We start from the raw sequence: 18,731 nt of genomic DNA, 5'->3' as shown, positions 1-18,731 counted from the left end.
CTTTTTGGCTGTGAAGTCGAGAGAGAAGGGTGGAGGTGAAGAGAGGTATGCATTGTTATTTTGTTTGCTTTAAGGCAAAAGGAGACTTTTGTATTCTCATGTCTCATGAGGAAAGCTATTAGAGGGGAAATATTGAACATAAAGGAGAGGACACAGAGGGAGGCCCTGGGATTGAATGAGATAGAGAACATCAGAGCATCTCTACTTCTGAGGTTGCAGAAAAGTAAGTTATGGGGATGCATAATATTTGAAGTTTTGAAGATGTAGTGTGGTGGGAGTTCTTATTTGATTCTTTGTGAAATTAGAGGCAAGATCAACTGCTAGAGGGAAAGGAGTGTACAGGGAGTGGAATAGTGGTTTTAGGAGCATGATATATTTTTGGATAATGTTTTCTTGGAAAAGATACTTCATCACAGGTGGTGTTCTCTGGGAAGCAGACACTGGGACAGAGTTAGGGGTACAAAGCATCATTAGAAAGTAACACCTGTGAAAGAGGAATTATGCCGTACCAGAAGCTCAGGGTTGTTCTCTATTGTTGGACATTCAGAGGAAGCAGATCCGATTGGTAGGTAGGAATTCATGCTATTAAGCTCATACATCATAGCCTTCTTCACTGTTAACGTGGTCACATCATCTATGTGCCCACCGTGCTAGCCCTAGCGTGGCCACTGATATAGGTTGGCAACATCAAATGGCCAAGCCATTTTGACTGCTTATTTGTTTAGTGCCTCTCCCATGGTGGATTCTATCTGGGGCATGGTTAATGTAAGAATGATCTTTACACATCATGTCCACTCCCATATATTCATCCATATGTCTCTTAGATCTTGTCACCAGTCTCCCAATCTTTTTTCCTTCTATCTCTGACCAGCTTGTCACTGCCGTTAGTCCTCATACAGTGTAACTTCCTTCCACACAAGGTGGATAGCCTAGTGTACCACCCACTGGGAATATTTTCCTTCACTGCAGTTTTTCAAGACCACCCTGAGTGGAGCAGTAATTCAGCTGCTGCCCACATCAAGCTTACATCTACAAAACAAGCCAAACCGTCTATCAACCAAGCTGAGGATTTTCCGCCTTCCTTCAGCTGGTCCTACAGGCCCTCCCACGTGACCATAGGTGTGAACTGGAGGAGGGGCAGTGGTGCAAATATGATGGATAGTGTAGGGGGTGGGTTATCTGCTCATTCATTCTGCTTGAATCTTTTGGTCCTGCTCATACTTGGTCCAGATGTATTATTTCCAACCTATAATGGACTACCACTGAGCGCACCTGATGTTATAACCTGGTATGACCAACAGGATCCAGATCATGATGGCCATTTTAAGACACATGGTTACTTGGCGTCCCATGTTCAACTGTTCCATCTCTACTGGGGACCAGTAGCACACTAACAGCTATTTTTCAAAAGGCAATTAATTCTCTGCTGCAGATGGCAAGACTTTACTCCCAAACCTCAAGGGGCCAGTTTGTGATTCTTCCACTGGGAGAAACTCATTGAATCTTTCTCTACCATTGACATCTCCAACACTGTAAGGTCTATGAAACCATACAGCCCAAGTGGCCGAGCTACTTACACCAAAGGCTCCATTTGTTGCAGAGGTTACCAGTTCTAAGCCCCACTCGAAGCTGGCAGCCTCCCATATCACTCACTATATGGGAGGAAGCAGTATTCTTAGGTGTGGAATGTGGTGCCTCTGGAATCCAAACAAACCTATTATGCATTGTGATTCCTTCTTCGTAGTCAAAAATGCACAATGTAGCATTTTCTCATTTCCTTTGGAGGGGACATCATACCATATTCTGACCACTGGACTCCTAGAAACTTTACTTAAGAGGTAGATCTATGAATCGTCTTAGGGCTTATCATGTATGTGTTTTACCAAGGCCTCCAGCATGCTAGCTACCCCCGACCCCGTTTATCTTGCCTCATCAGCAGAATGTCATTGCTGTAATGGATCAATGTGATGTTCCAGGGGATGTCCAGATGGTCTAGATCTATTCGGACTGTATTATGTCAGAGAATGAGAAAGTTAAACATTTCCTGGAATAAAATTACAAATATATATTGTTTTTCCTTCCGTGTAAATGAATACTCTCTCTGATCCCGGCATGGCTTAAGTGTGATTCATGTCAATCAGAGGCAACAAAGGACATCAGTCAGAAGTACCCATTTGCATCACAGAGCAATGGTCTTGAAAGCCCTCAAAGAAGAGAGGTGCAATGCAGTCACCCTGGGAGAACTGCCCAAGCCTAAGGAGTGCAGTAACCACCCTGGGTACCAGGAGAAGAAGGGCGTGCAGAGTAAAGGATGCTAAAAACCACGCTCGCTGCCCTTGGGTGCTGTAGACCAGAGCCAGTACCATGGTCAAAACATATAGTAGAGAATCAATGCATGGGCCTACAAGTGGTTCAATCCCAGGAGTCAGCAGTAGACCATTGGTAACCCAGAACCCTAAACTCATTCTGGTCATACGTGAGTAAGAGTCATTTCAAAAGCAGCACATCAGAACTCTTCAGGCAGTGGTCTTGAATGACCCGTTGATGTGCTGTAGCTGGCTGATAGCAGCTCATGAGAGCCAACTGTTAGCATCTCTTCCCAACTCCGCAATCAGTGACATCATGTTAGTAGCCTGAAATTGGCCACGGTAAGAGTTTTTATACCATGGGAACTGGCAAACCCTTCAGGGCTTTCTTGTGTGATAGCTGGTTGTTAAAGTGCTCTTAAAGGCCAAGCTACGTTGGAGACTGAAACTGTAGGAGCATCAACTAGCAAAATTGTGCCCCCCAGCAGGGCCAGCTCCAGAGGCAAGAGTGGGTGAGGCATATGGTTGGATATATCAAAGCCTAAGGATTGGTTAGACAATGACGGGAGAAAAACAGAGGTGGCCAGTAGGTGAGGATCCTGGTAGGAGGGCCTGAGGTGACACACCAGAGTCTAGGCTAGATAACAATGACAGGCCAGAAGAGGGATGTTTGGACAGAAAAGGAAGAGGTCCAAGTTCTGGAGGTTTTAATTAAGGAAGAGAAAAAGTAAGGTGGAAGAAAATGAAAATGAAAAAAGTTAGATGAATAGGAAATTGTAGCCAAAGATTGGTATAACAGTTTTAGATTTCTGTGGTGCATTTTCAGATGACGACCTAGGCACAGACTATGATCAACCAGATAGGACGCTGATATGAAATGGAAATGTTAAAATTTGAAGAGGGTAAAGAACTTCCAGCCTGGGTTGCTGGAGGGACCTTCTCAGGTACAGCTAAGCTGTCCGTGGTGATGACAGCAGTGGGGATGAGACAGGGCTGTGACTGAGATCCCGAAGCCCCTCATGAGCAAGGAGGCCTGACCCGAAGAATAGAAAATGACAGTAAGAAGAACAAGTTGAGTATGGCATAGTTCGTGAACTTCACATTAGGCAAGTGTTTGCTGGAAAGAAACAGTAGTGGAAGGCTAAGAAAAAATCTACGGTGCTCCGGGCCCTAGACACACGGATTAAAGAAAGTGCGAGCAGCCTCTGCTCTGGGGACTCTAAGTGGTATCCTCAGGAGAGAAGCTGTTCTCAGTTCAGGCGAAGAAGAAAATACCTTGTGAAACAGTTCATGTTTTTATACGCTCTTTCCTTAAACGCCACCCCCTAACACACCCACACATACTACCTACTTGCCTTCCCTACTTACAACAGAAAAACCCTAAGACAGTCTGCGTTCCTGCCATCTGTTATCAGTCAGCTTGGGCTGCCATAACAAAACACCGGACTAAGTGCCTTAAACAATATTTATTCTCTCACAGTTCTAGAGGCTGGACATCCATGATCAAGGTGCCAGTTGATTAGGTTTCTAAAAAGAACTCTCTTCCTAGGTTGCAAACGCTGCGTGCTCACAAGCGCTTGCCTCAGCGCGTGAGCGCTTGAAGAGAGTGAGCAAGCTCTCTAGTGTCTCTTCTTATATGGACAGTAATCCTATCGGATCGGGGCTCCAGCCTTAAGAATTCATTTAACCTGAATTACTTCCTTAGAGGCCCCATTTCCATGCTGGGGGTTAGGACTTCAACATATGAATTTGGGGGAACACATTCAGTCCACAAAACCATCCAATAGCCAGGCAAAAATGACCCTTATTTGGCAAGAACCTACATAATATTTCAGAGATAAAAGACCCAAAGAAGTGAAACTCAAAGCCTGAGACCTCCAAAGACAAGGTGCCTCCCTGCAGTAGCCAGTGTTCAGATAAGGTGAAGCTACGGGGAGAGTCAGCTCACGTACCAGCTGCGTGACTCAGCAGTTTAAGTAGGGGGCACAGCAAAGGAAGGGCAGGGATGTGCCAAAGTGCAGAAGAGTCCCAACTTCTATACGGAATCTTTTCAAAAGTATTTTGGTTACTGTATTCTAGCATTTTAGAACTAGAAGGGACTCTAGCGGTAATCTTATTTAATCTGCTCATTTTACAAATGAGAAAATGAAGCCCACAAGACTCCTGGTCATTCCTGGGAGTTCCTGCCACCCGAACAGGAGGATCTTTCTACTATGTGACACTTTACCTCTAGTTTCTGGCTGTCTCCAAAAAGATGTTCTGAGTTGACAAGGAAAAAGAACAGAAACTAAACTCCACTCAAACTATACAAAGACTGGTGCTATTAGCAACCCCCCTAAAGCTTTCATTTTTTTATTGCAAAAGATAAATGAGCTGCTGTTGACAACACAGTATCAGGTTAACATGAAGACAAAGGAAAAGAACGCTGCTCCTCTAACCTAGGAAGGAAACTCACTGGCAAATGTAGCCAAGTGGTTACTTTTCTTTCTTGTTGATTTTTCTTTTTAGACCATTTCAAAGCTGGAACTCAGAAATCTTTTTTAGCAGGATTGCTTTAAGTTGTTAGGGATGTCATGAAGACAGCCTTTTACAAGGCACCTACACAGCCTTCTGCTTCCATGTGAAAAAAAAAAAAAAAAAAGAATAACTGCAAGAAGCACAATAAAATTTTAAATTCTTTTCAAAGTGTTACAAAGAGGAAAAAAGAGAACAGTTTGAGTTAGATTCCTAAAATGTGGTGAGAGTAAAAAGGCAATCCTTTATCAACTAATTACTAAATATATATAGCTTTTAATAAAAGAGACTAAATCATTTTCAACTATTAAAATTCACAATACAGAGACCTCCCTGGTGGCGCAGTGGTTAAGAATCCCCTGCCAGTGCAGGGGACACGTGTTCAATCCCTGGTCCCGGAAGATCCCACATGGCGTGGAGCAACTAACCCCCTGTGCCACAACTCCTGAAGCCCGCGCGCCTAGAGCCCATGCTCCGCAACAAGAGAAGCCACCGCAAGAAGCCCGCACACTGCAACGAAGAGTAGCCCCCGCTTGCCACAACTAGAGAAAGCTCGCACACAGCAACAAAGACCCAATGCAGCCAAATAACTAAATACTTATTTAAAAAAAAAAAAAGATCCACAATACAAAGAGTTGAGAAAACCAGTGAGAGAAACTGCAGTAGAAACCAGAATGTCTGATTCATAATCTTGTGTTGAATTAAAATAGTACAGTAAAAATACCTGATATGTCAGAGTAGTTTTAGGTTGATTCTTCTTTTGTGATATTCTGGTTGGGTTAAGGGAGCACAGGAGATAGTCCAATGCAACTGCCAAATCTTCAGTAAAAAGTAGATTGTTGCCTGCATAACAAGTTATTAATGATGGCCACTTTAAAAAATTAAGTTCTGGTATAAATCAATCATGTTTGGCTTGGGTTTTATTGACACTTATGCAATATTATGAGAAAAACAGTTACAGATTCTGACTGAAATTCATCTAGAGAGAAAAAAATCTTTCACTGCTTTCCTAATTATTCAATACTTTGATTCATTCATTTAACAAACATAAAGTGAAGTCCCATTACATAACTAGCACTATGTAAGGTTATGATACCATAAAGATAAATAAGGCTCATGTTGTGAAGGCTCATAAAGTATACCTGGGGAGGCAAACTTATAGCCAGACAATTATGGATAAGTTCACTCATAAGAGGTGTTCCTGGGCACTGCAGTGAAGCAGAGGGAAGGGCCAGAAGGGACAACAGCGCAAACACGGAGATGGCTTTCTGGAAGCGATACTTCCAAAGTAGTTTGCACAAAGTTTTTAAAAGCTTTAACAAAGTCAAGAATTAACCTGGTCAAGAGGATAAGAAGCATGGAAAAAAGCAGAGAGTTTTGAACAAGATTGACATGTCCCAGAACTGTAAGTAGATGGGTGTAGCTCTATCTGAAAGTGTAAGGCAGTAGGTGAGAAGAATCTGAAGCTGAAGAGAAGAGCTGAGACCAAACCAAGGAAGGGAAGTCTTCTGTGCTTGGAGAGCCATTTTAAACAGTGAAATCGTCAACAAAAAGCACAAAAATGGGGAAAATGTGGTACTAAATACATAATGAAAAGAACATTTACAGTATGAGAGCTAAAACAAAAGGCAGAACCTCAGCTTGTTCAACCTCAGCTGGGAATTCACGTGTCAAGGGACTCAAATTTTTCACCACTCTGCACAGGCACAAGTCCACAAATGACCACAAAAGTGCCCCAAAAATTGACTTTGGAGTTATAAATAAATTTTAGCAGGTAGGCGAATTCACAAATATGGAATCCATGGATAATGAGGATAAACTGTGTGTGTAGTCACACATACACACATAAATATATACAACACCACACACTGACAATAGAGAATATGCCTTCTTCAAGAACACAGGTTAACAGTGCCCGAAGTGAATCATATATTAGGTCAAAACATCAATAATTACCATAAAGTAGAAATAACAACACTCTGATCACAATGGAATAAATCAAGATATTAAGAACAAAACCAAAATTAAAAAGGTTCTTCCACCTAGAAATTAAACAACTTGGGTAAAAAGGAAAATATATACAAATTACACAATTTCTGAATTAAAAAACACTGCAAGTTAGAATATATGGTTTTTGTTGAAGGTGGTAATTAGAGAAAATTTCAGAACCTTTAACATCTATGCCAGTTTACACTATCAGTTAAATTCCCAACTGAAAAAGCTACATTAAAGAGGTTCCACAAGGAATATCTCCTATTGGACCGAAGTTCTCACAGATAACTATAAAATTGGGATACAAAACTACCTAAAAGCACTAGAAAGCAATCAATAGCAAAAGAAACCAGATCAGGATTTACATTTAGAAAAAGAGAATGGCACTGAGTTTCCCATTTTATTAACCTGAGGGCAAGCCACAAGTCAGAGGTTTGTGGGGCACCTAAAACTCAAAAAACCTGCAGTCTTTACTTGAAGAGCCATAGGACAGAGTTCAAAGCAACCGCAACAGCTGGAAAGTATGGAAAGAAATTCCGAGAAAGACCCAGAGATGACACTAAAATCTGCATACAGACCGACCAAATCTCTGGCTGACTTCTAAACTACACAGGTGTGGGGCACATTCCAAGCAGCCCAACTAAATCTTAAAAAACAAAACAAAACAAAAACTGATCAAAAATTTTAGCTGCTGTCCACCAAGGAGAGCCAGAGTTTGAGTACAGCCAAGTTACATACCTGCTAAAACAAACAAAATCAATACTTTTCAGAGGATCGTAACAGAATCAAGAGTCTCTACAACATGTCAATCACAAGTCCAGGAAACAAATCAAAACTACTAGACATACAAAGAAACAGGAAGATACGAACCATACTCAAAAGAAACCAAATCAACAGATGGTCCCTGGGATGATCCACTGTTGAAATTCGTGGACAAGGATTTTAAAGCAACTATGCTCAAGGATGCAAAGACTATACTTACATTGAATAAATAGAAAATTTAAAGAAAAACAGAAACTCTAAAAAACAATGAAATGGAAATTATAGAACTGAAAATAATATCCAAAATTTAAAAAGTCACTGAATGGACATAACAGCAGTTTGGAAATTAGAAGGGAGGAAAGAAGTCTACGAAGTATGAAGACAGATCAACAGAATAATCCAATCTGGAAAACAGAGAAAACAGACATTGGAAAAATAATGAACAGAGCATTAGTGACCTGCTGAACAACTTCAGCCTAACCATGTGTAATTAGGGACCCATAAAGGGAAGAGAGAATGAGTCTGAATATAATACTTGAAGAAATAATGGCTGAAACTTCCCCCATTTGGTAAAAGACATAAACTTACAGATTCAAAATGGTCAAAATTCAAGCAGAATCATAAATACAAAGGAAATCACATCTAAATACATCATAATCAAATTGCTAAAAACCAATTAAATACAGGTCTTGCAAGCAGCCAAAAAACAAACAAAAACCCCAAAACACCACGCTACAGAGGACATTCATTTGAATGATCACCAACTCATCAGAGGTCAAAACAGTGTTCTTAGGAAATACGAGTATTGAAATATTAAGGGGTAAAGAAGATTTATGTGTGTAAATTGCTCAAGTAATTCACAAAAAGAAATAGAGAGAAAATGGTAGAGCAAAGGAAGTAAAATATTACTGGGGGAACCTGGAAGAGGATATATGGGAGTGCATTGAAGCATTCTTCTGACTTTTCTAGTATTTCCTAATCCTGTCAACTGATGGAATTTAGAAGCAGTAACTCTCAACAATGAACAATTAAGGCACCCAGGCCTTAATTTCTAAATATTCTCTTAAAAAAAAAAAAAAAATGTCAGGGATCCGTGAAGAAATAGCTGAATTGAGGGTTGGTGCAGGGAAAGTACAAACCTAGCCTGGAACACCTTATGTTGCCAGAAAAGGAAGTGCTCTAAAAATGAGGTGGGCAATGTTGAAAGAATACAGCAGCCAACCTGAAGGAGCTCTCAATCACCAAGCTGGAACAAACTGAGCGACAGAATGACTGTAATAGAATTATAGCCCACAGAATATCCTTGTGTCCTTACTGGTTGGGTAAATAAATAAAGGTAAATAATAAAGGTACAGCTCTTCCTTACAGTAAAATTCCAATTTATGAATGTAGAAGGAAAGAGAGAAATAGAAAATCAACATCATGCAAACATCACAATATTGTTGCAGGAAAAAACTGCCAATGGATGCTAAACTTAATAGCAAAGAAACCGCAGAACTTCCAAGTATCCTCTTCCACAAGCTAATTACCAATTAAAACGTGGGGAGAGAAACCTGGCAGACACTTCAATTAAGTAACTAAGGTTAAAACCACTAGTAACATATGTATTAACATCTTACACCTCATATGATACACTGAAAAGGGCCTATTTCTATGGTAGTCTTGACAAAAATACATATCTATATTATCAGAGTAAGGAAATAAGAAAAACAAATATGAAATGGTAGAGGCAAGGAAGAACTCTGGAAAGCTGAATCAGAAATTGGAGGTGTCAGTATGGACTCAATTTCTAAAACATACATGAATATGAGCATGTGTGCATGCACGTGCGCGCACACACACACACACACACGTGCGTGCGCACGCGCGTTCCCTTGCTCTGCCAGCTAAAAGGGCCTAAGATCAGTGATATCCCAGGAGCAATGAGCATCCCTAGTTCTCAGATCTAAATTTCTAAATACTAACCCCCCCAAAAGGAACCAGGCTCCTTAGAGAAAATGCCTGATTCCAGGGGTCAGGAAGGGAAGTACAAAATTAGTCTGCAATTTCTTGTTTTTACTAGAAGGTAAGGAAGTGCTCAAAAAATTTCAGGGTATATCAAAAGGACAAATGAACCAGATTTGATGGGGTTCCCCCAAGCCAAATCTCAATTTAACATCAATATATATAAGTGTAGTAACAAATTATAATGCATTCAATAAAACAGAAACCCATGAGTATATACTTAAAATACAGTCACACGGATGGTAGATCAGAAAGAGAAAGAGAAAGATAACAGACACAAGAGGATGATTCCTTACAGTAAACAGAGATAGATAAATAGATGATAGACAAGAGATTCCTTACAGTAAAAGGCCGATATATACGTGAAGCATGCAGCAGCACTAGAAGTGACCATTTTGCAGCCATCACAATAAAGACTGGTTTAGATAATTATCAAGTATTGCTAAATCAGGGGAGGAGGACAGGAGATGTTTGACAAGGAGCAAAATACTTAAATCTTAAAGTATCTCCCCACAGACTGCTTAGTAGTTACCACAGGGAAAACAACTATACAGTGACGACATAGAACAATACTTTGACCAGGTGATCAAAATTAACATCAACATTGATTTCCTCAGATGTGATACTCTAACAAGGACAAATCACTTCTGTATTATTTTGGCTGGGATACAAAACCTCAGTGTAATCATTAGAAAACACCAGACAAACCCAGATTGGAAGGCATTCTAAAACAACACACAAACACACACACACTGCTGACTACTTTCATTATGGAAAATTGACCTTCATGATAAACATTATCTGAAGGTAGAAATCATATCTTATCTTTGTATCTCCACCATCTATTACACTACCTGAAAATTAGAAACTGAGTTTAACAAACATTAGTCGAATGGATAGTCCCTGCCTAGACTGTAAGATGCTAAGTCCCAAACAGTGTCTTTATTCCTGCTTCCAGCCCCAAGCACAGTGAAAACACAAAGTATAGTGGCTAGAATAATGGATTTTTAAACTAGGTAAACAAAATTTGTTCATAATTTATACAATATTCTACATTCTCATCTCAACCAAATTTTCAAAAGTAAACTTTTTTCAAAACTTTTAAACACTGTATTAAAAAACCAGAGATTAGAAATTTAAAGACTCACTTCAAATATACAAATAGTTACACACGAACATTCAAAAGCTTTTTCTACAATAGGAAAACCACAAAAATAAGTTGAAGTAACAAGATTTATGGATACAAGCAGTTAGAACTCAACTTTATTGTTACAACCAATTTTTATTTACAGAATATAAATCTCTTCAAAAAGATACATTCCTTCATTTAATCAATGTTGTAAAAGGCCTTATTGAACAGAAATAAAGCCTAAACATCACATATTTAAACAGAAATACAGATTCATTAAAAGTTTATGAACACATAGCAAAAATGCATTTTTATTTAAGCAGTTACATGAATGAGGCTGTTTTTAATTTTCTTCACTGGTAACCCCATTTTAACCAGAGAACAAATTTTACTTAAATTAACAGTAGTAAAAATGTAAAAATTAAATTTTAAACATGAAAAGAAGCAACAAAAAACAGGAAGTATCTTCATTACCAAACAGATTAACAAGTTCCCAGACACTCAGATACTTTCTGAGGCATATCAAAACACCTACATCAAACGTTGCATTCATTTGAGAGGTATCAATACATTTTCAGTGCTGAGACTATTTGTAGCACTTACAGTATTTACAGAGCAGCATTATACTACTATGGTTCACATTTGAGAAACATAAATTTAACCTTTATGCCACAATTTCCCAATTCAACATACAGCCAATGCAATGACAATTATTCATTTTGTTTTTTTCTTCTGAAACTGATAAGGACATTGTCATTTAACAACATGGAATAATGCCAGGTCTTCTTTCTTAAAATAATGGTATATTTTAAAATCCAAATACTTCAAATCATGGAAACTTCACCCAGCTATACAAAGGCTCCTAAATACAGCAGAGTTTAAAAGTTTCCTTTTTGCAGATTCTACCAATTTATAATGACTTTAGTACATGTAAGTAACAGGAAACTTCTTCAGATTGTTGCACAATAAAAATTACAGGGTGTCACTACATAATTTAAGTAGCAGCACAGCACAACCACGCAAGCGCTCTCATTTCCTCCACTGCTTTTGGGGGGTCTTTTCCAGTTCACGGGAGCTAGTTTACACGGATACCATCAGGTCTTAATCTCTCTGCTAAAGTTCCTTTTGAAATTTAACTAATGGAACAATTCAAATCAGCCAGCTTTTTCTTACCCTTCACTAACTCGTTCAAATATAACATGTAATGTTTTCAATTTGTATAAACACCTTGTGTTTTGTTAAAATGATTAATGGTATTAATACCATTAATGGGCAAGGTGTAGACAAAAATATGCCTACATTTAGGGATTAAGAGTATTTTACAGAGCATTTTTTCATAACTAGAAAGCCATAGGATGCGTAATGAACACAGATTTTATTTTAACTTGCTGTTTGATAACATCAGTAGCATAGGAAGTGCATTAAGTATAGGAAAGAAGAGAAAGCAGATTTCAGGACAGAAACCTACTAAAAACTTGAATTCTGAATGCCTCAAAGTCAAAAGGGTATTTTCTATAAGCACTGTATTATTTTTTTCTATTCAAATAGTTTAAATCTGTCCATTTCAAATTATGATCCAGAAAGGAAAAATTTAGTGTTAAAAACTGTTCAGAAGAGTCTAATTCATTGTGTAATATATCTTATTAATTTCAGTTTTCAAGTATTCAAGTAATGCAAACTCAAGCATTTTCTTTTATAGCAATACATTTACGGACTAAACCTCAAAGATGGGGAAAAATTCATTTAAAATAATCGTTAACACTTTTCTGTCTGAAGACATCAAACCCAAGACATAACACTGTAATCTCACAAGTGGTATGTAGCAGAAAAAAAGGTGGTTCCATATAACTAATGTCTTTCGTTAAAAAAAGAAACAAAAACAAAACAGATTGCCTTAATATGTAACTAAGTTTCCAGTCAAAGACATTCTAAAAATCTAATGAAGAAAATTCAGAGCAAATCAATTTTGAAATAAAGATAAAGCTGCTTTACCACATACTTATAATTCACTTTCCTTTGTGCATAAAAATCTACTAGCATTTGCCTTTTGTGTAAAGTAGTGCAAGTTGCTGCCAATAACAAAACTCTCCTCCTAGCATAAAGCATTGTTAACTTTGTCTATCAACTGAATGACTGACTAATATTAAAAGCTTAAGTCTATATCACTTTGGAATGTAGTATAAAATGCTTATTAAAAGCAATTTAAAGCAGAAAATCAGACTGATAGTTTTCTCATTTACATTATGAAGGAATTCAAAAATGGTACAGAAAGCTTTGTGTAATGTAAAAAAGAAATATCTATATAACTTTAAAAGTGGAGGTTTTTAACTTTTAATTGAGAGTGTTTGGGGGGAATTTTTCCTTTAAATCTGGAAGGTTTCATAATAAATATATTTATGAAGTTAAATATTTTTAGTTCAGCAAAAATGGAATTAGCAGTCATTAAAAGAACACATACCTCTTCTGTGTTTTACAATCCCATAATGAACAGCTTTATACTTAGAGAAGCCAACTGAGACATGCTTAAGTTGAACTAGGAGCTATTACTTATCATCTCCCTTGTATATGTGGGACTTAAGATTCACACTGAGATATATAAAAACTCAGGGTTTTTTTGTAGAAAAAGGTTAACAGCACTGAAAACAGAAAAGGATAACACTTCAGTCTGCAATCATAAAATTATATTTTTAATTTGCTTTAGCTTAGAATCATGACTCAAATAATGGAATTCTAACAATGTACTAATTTACTGCTTGCAGGAATCTAACCTCCAAAAACTAGTGGTCAACTAAAGATTGAAAAAAAGTCATATTAGGCACTGAGAGGCTAAATAAATAAGTACTGACATTAACAAAAACTGACAAACCCTATTTCCAGTTCCTCTTGTTACCCCACTGTGCAGCCCGATTTGTTGGCTATTTCCAGTCTAAAACCAAAGAGCTGGATCATTACCTTACAGAAAAATGTCTGCAAAAGGGAAAAGAATGCAAAACAATACACAATCTCATATGCAACATACAACTCACACTAATTTACAAATTTTTATTTACACTGTTTTATATACATTCCAGGCAGACCTAGTTGATGAGTTTTGTGCTCAATATTGATCTCAAATGATCATGTATGTGAACAGTATGATTTACTACCACATCTCTTTAATTCCCAGAAAGTGGTGGTAGCATGGGGTCAGGAGGGAAAAAAATCAAGTATTACTGGTCAGGTAAGATCATACAAGTATGTAAGGAACAAAGGGAAAACAAACTGTGGAATTTCGCTTGCTAAAGCATCCAGGCCACTATGGTCTATTGACTAACAGTGAGTATACATGAATGCCACTTCTCTAACAACCATTTTCATATTTACAAAATGAGCTTACTATCAGTTGAGTTATTAGGTAAGGCATTCAAGTTCCTTAGCTTAACATAAAAAGGCAAAAGACATCTCAGCAAGCCACAGGACAAAGTTTAGAGGGATGTTTTCCCTTTAGAATCCCTTAAATGGTCAATTAAAAGGGAAGCAAATTTTGAACCCTATTATTAGGCTGAAGCATGATCCCAAAAACCTGTACAGGAAGTGGGAACATCATAATACCCAAAATCTAGCCTAAAAGTGGGGGAAATATCTTAAATACCTTATTTTGTTCCCAAGATTCATTGCCTAGGGCTAAAGTGAGAGCCTTTATTCCCCTCTACATTCACTTCTATATGAATCTCTCTGAACCACTTACAAGAGTATCACAGCTAGCAGCTATGCACAATCTACCAGCAATGGCTCAGTGAATCTCTATTCAAAATAGTTTGAAGAATATGGAGTAAGGTAGAAAAATGATCTTCTCTCTTCCCACAGTTCTCCAAGATATATTTGCACTTTTAAGAAGTCAGAAAGCAAAAAAATCAAGAGTACTACATATTCTTCATTGTTCTAAGAAAATGTTCCAGCCCCAGATGAAAATTCCACGAAAAACAATTTTTCAGATTCACTCTAACATTATATAAAAAGCTATTCATTGTTTAATTGGTTCCTTTCATTTAGTTAATTAGGTAAAATTCGATTGATCCTACAGTAATATGGTTTATAAAAACAGAAGTGAACATTTGTAACATTGGGGAGGTAGAAAACAAATCTTGGTCTAACACTGTTATATAGACACAAAACAGATTTTAAGATTCTATTCATGTAACTAGAATTTACCATTTTAAATGGCCTGTAAGTGTTTCTACTTACTTTATTAGCTTTAAACATCTTGAGATAATCCAAGTATTTTAAAGCACTTATCTGAGAATACAAGTCACTTGGAATAATACATCAGACTCCCCAGAAGATTTCTCAGAGGATAAATTTGTAGTTGCATATTCTGAATATGCAGATCCATTAAGCCAACTTTGTACATGGGCACTTATGTGACCAAAGTGCAAAGCTTGTCAGACTAATTTTCTAAGCAAAGTTAACCATGACTGCTCAACTCTACACAGCAGTCTTCAAAACTGGATGCTTGCTTATCTATCCCAAAGATCTAAGTTCCTTCCAAATAATAACTGCCGTCCTCTCGCTCTCAAACAGACAAAAACAAACAAACAAAATCAAAAGAAATCAAACCAAACAGAAGCCCTCCTACCATGAGTATTTTTGCTTAATTCACATTGTTATATCAGATTTTAAGTGTACAAGATCCATGTTCTAAATGTTCCTTATTTAATTCTTTTAACCACCTCAACTTATTTCTCTGAAACTATTGATACATTTATCAAGTAATCATTTGCTATCATTCTAAAGACATGGAGCCATGCTAAAACATTAAAACCACAGTGTAAGGAATGAATCTGAAGAAGTAAAAAAGAATTAATCTAAATGACATTTTCTTGTTCCCAAGTATGATAAGCATTCTGTCTTTGTTTCAAAAATTAGCAATTGCTGTACTAGCTACTATTTAATAACAAACAAAATATACAACATCTCAATAAGTAAAACAAAATTTTGGTTAGAAACAATTTGATATAGTAAAATTTTAAAAACAAACTGTAACTTAAATGACCATATATAGTATATGAAAACATTATTTAATACAGATTTTGGTAACATAAAATCATCATATATCTATTCCAGGATTATATGGTAAATATTAATATTTATACTGCCAGACTATATAGCAAGAGGGGAATTTAATTCTAAGATGTCCCCCCCCCAAAAAAAATGCTTTCCAATACTCCAGAAAGATGTACCACTAGCATAGACAGTGAATGTACTTCAATCTCCTAAACAGATATTTTTCTATGAACATCTTAAGTTATCTAAACCAGTGTCTGGCATTCCAAGAGTAAATGATTCATTTAACTGACAGTGTGTCAAAATAAAAAGGTTACACTAAACACCTAAAATGTTTACTAAAATTAATCTTATTAAAGTAAAACTTAAAAAAAAATTTTCTCTGGAAAATTTTCGTTGCTTACACTCAACAAACAGATGAAACAGATGAAAACAGTCACAGAATTCATGTTAAATTTATAATAAATAATTCACATATAACATAGATTAAATTATCAAAGGATTAAACTGACATCTTTATACCTTTTTGCTGATTTAACAAACTTCTTACCCACCACATACTGAGAGCAGTAGGTGTATTTCTTGACATCATTCAGACTTTTTAAAAAATAAATTGGTTGTTTAGAAGCACAATTTGTAAAGCAAGATAACCAAATTAAAATAATTTTAACATATATTGGCTTTTTGGAATTTCTTGAAATATCCACAAGCATTGTTCAGCTACTTAAGAATAATTAAATGTCTTCTTTACTCAGGCACCTTTAATGCAGTAACCTCAGGCTTCATTTTAAAGTATTGGTTAAAACGAACAATTGCATACCTATTGAGAAAAGAGAGTAACAACATAATTAGAGCTAAAAACCTTAATCCTTCGTTTATTTCCACCCACCCTTTCTAAACTGATTTTTTTTTAAGTTTTTAAATTTTCAAGGGACATATTTTTAGTTTATTGCACCACCTACTGGACACTTTTCTAATACTGAGATCATTTAACAGATTATACCAGATTTCCTTGCAGACCAATTATTAAATGTATGCAACCTCTGCAGCATTTGACTAAAAATAATAACTACAATGTCCCCTATAAATTCTACATGTAAATCCCAAAAGAGTAGAGACAAATGTAATACATACAGTAAAATTAAACTTACCCAAGGAAATCAAACTCAATAGTGGAGTATTTGGCTTGAATCAAAGCCCACAATCCCCAAAAGAAATGTGAAGCCTAAAAAAAGGGAAGAAAAATCAAGAATTATGATAATGTATTTCTTTGTAAAACAAATATTAAATTGTAAGTTTTCTCCTTTTTCATCAACTCCATGAACAATACTTTCTTGATGCTTTTTTACCACAAAGTGTCTAAAACACAGGTAATACTGAAGTGTACAGTTATCTGGATGGCTACAGACCACTTCTGTCCACAAAAGAGGTTATAATAAATTATAATCACTAAAAAAGAAATAGAGCCTAGTTCCTGTACCATGCTTTGTGTGGGCAAAATTGTTTTTGTGTGGTCATCAGCACTGATACATGTTGTTAGCTAAGTGTTTTTAACGGGTCATAATTGCTAACAGGATTTCCTGTAAAATACATTAACAAAGGACTTTGTTTCTTAAAATATATACAAAAAGGAAAATCCAAATCTCAAAAACAAAACATATACTGAAACCTGAAGATGTTCAGGGGGTGACAAATTTCTGAAATCAATTTTTATTGACCCAACAATTCTGCGCAATCAACGATGATATAAAGTTACACAACTTGACTTATGCTGGAGAAAAATGAGTCGTAGGACTTAAAGAGTAAACAGATGACTGTATAATTAGGAGTTGCACAATAATTTTGTATGTGTGCTTTACAATCTATTTTCATTTAAACACGATATTTTAAGATTCTGAGGGAGGAACCAAGATAGCGGAGTAGAAGGACGAGCTCTCACTCCCTCTTATGAGAACACCAGAATCACAACTAGCTGCTGGGCAATCATCGACAGGAAGACACAGGAACTCACCAAAAAAGATACCCCATATCCAAAGACAAAGGAGAAGCCACAATGAGACGGTAGGAGGGGCGCAATTACAGTAAAATCAAATCCCATAACTGCTGGGTGGGTGACTCACAAACTGGAGAACACTTATAACACAGGAGTCCACCCACTGGAGTGAAGGTTCTGAGCCCCACGTCAGGCTTCCCAACCTGAGGGTCTGGCAACGGGAGGAGGAATTCTTAGAGAATCAGACTTTAGAAGGCTAGAGGGATTTGATTGCAGGACTTCGACAGGACTGGGGGAAACAGAGACTCCACTCTTGGAGGGCACACACAAAGTAGTGTGCGCATCGGGACTCAGGGGAAGGGGCAGTGACCCCATAGGAGACTGAACCAGACCTACCTGCTAGTGTTGGAGGGTCTCCTGCAGAGGCGGGGTGTGTCTCTGTTTCACCGAGGGGATGGGGACACTGGCAGCAGAAGTTCTGGGAAGTACTCCTTGGCGTGAACCCTCCCAGAGTCTGTCATTAGCCCCACCAAAGAGCTCAGGTAGGCTCCAGTGTTGGGTTGCCTCAGGCCAAACAACCAACAGGGAGGGAATCCAGCCCCACCCATCAGCAGTCAAGTGGATTAAAGTTGTACTGAGCTCTGCCCACCAGAGCAACAGTCAGCTCTACCCACCACCAGTCGCTCCCATCAGGAAACTTACACAAGCCTCTCAGATAGCCTCATCCACCAGAGGGTAGACAGCAGAAGCAAGAAGAACTACAATCCTGCAGCCTGTGGAACAAAAACCACATTCACAGAAAGACAGACAAGATGGAAAGGCACAGGGCTATGTACCAGACGAAGGAACAAGATAAAACCCCAGAAAAACAACTAAATGAAGTGGAGATAGGCAACCTTCCAGAAAAAGAATTCAGAATAATGACAGTGAAGATGATCCAGGACCTCGGAAAAAGAATGGAGGCAAAGATCGAGAAGATGCAAGAAGT

At 37.5% G+C, this 18,731-nt stretch overlaps 1 protein-coding gene across 1 annotated transcript in view; it reads right to left on the bottom strand.

Moving 5' to 3' along the window:
- Positions 1-10,902: 10,902 nt before the first annotated feature.
- The window catches only part of ETNK1 (ethanolamine kinase 1), a 72,876-nt gene continuing 65,047 nt past the window's right edge, over positions 10,903-18,731 (bottom strand). The window contains exons 7-8 of the mRNA XM_068559736.1: positions 16,902-16,975; positions 10,903-16,570 (exon numbers count right to left, since the gene is read on the bottom strand). Of these exons, the coding sequence (XP_068415837.1) occupies positions 16,498-16,570; positions 16,902-16,975 (147 nt within the window). The 3' untranslated portion in view covers positions 10,903-16,497. The remainder of the gene's footprint in view (positions 16,571-16,901; positions 16,976-18,731) is intronic.

Source organism: Eschrichtius robustus, chromosome 13 (assembly GCF_028021215.1).
Source record: "Eschrichtius robustus isolate mEscRob2 chromosome 13, mEscRob2.pri, whole genome shotgun sequence".
Classification (NCBI taxonomy): Eukaryota; Metazoa; Chordata; class Mammalia; order Artiodactyla; family Eschrichtiidae; genus Eschrichtius; species Eschrichtius robustus.
This window is presented reverse-complemented; position numbering and strand designations above follow the sequence as displayed.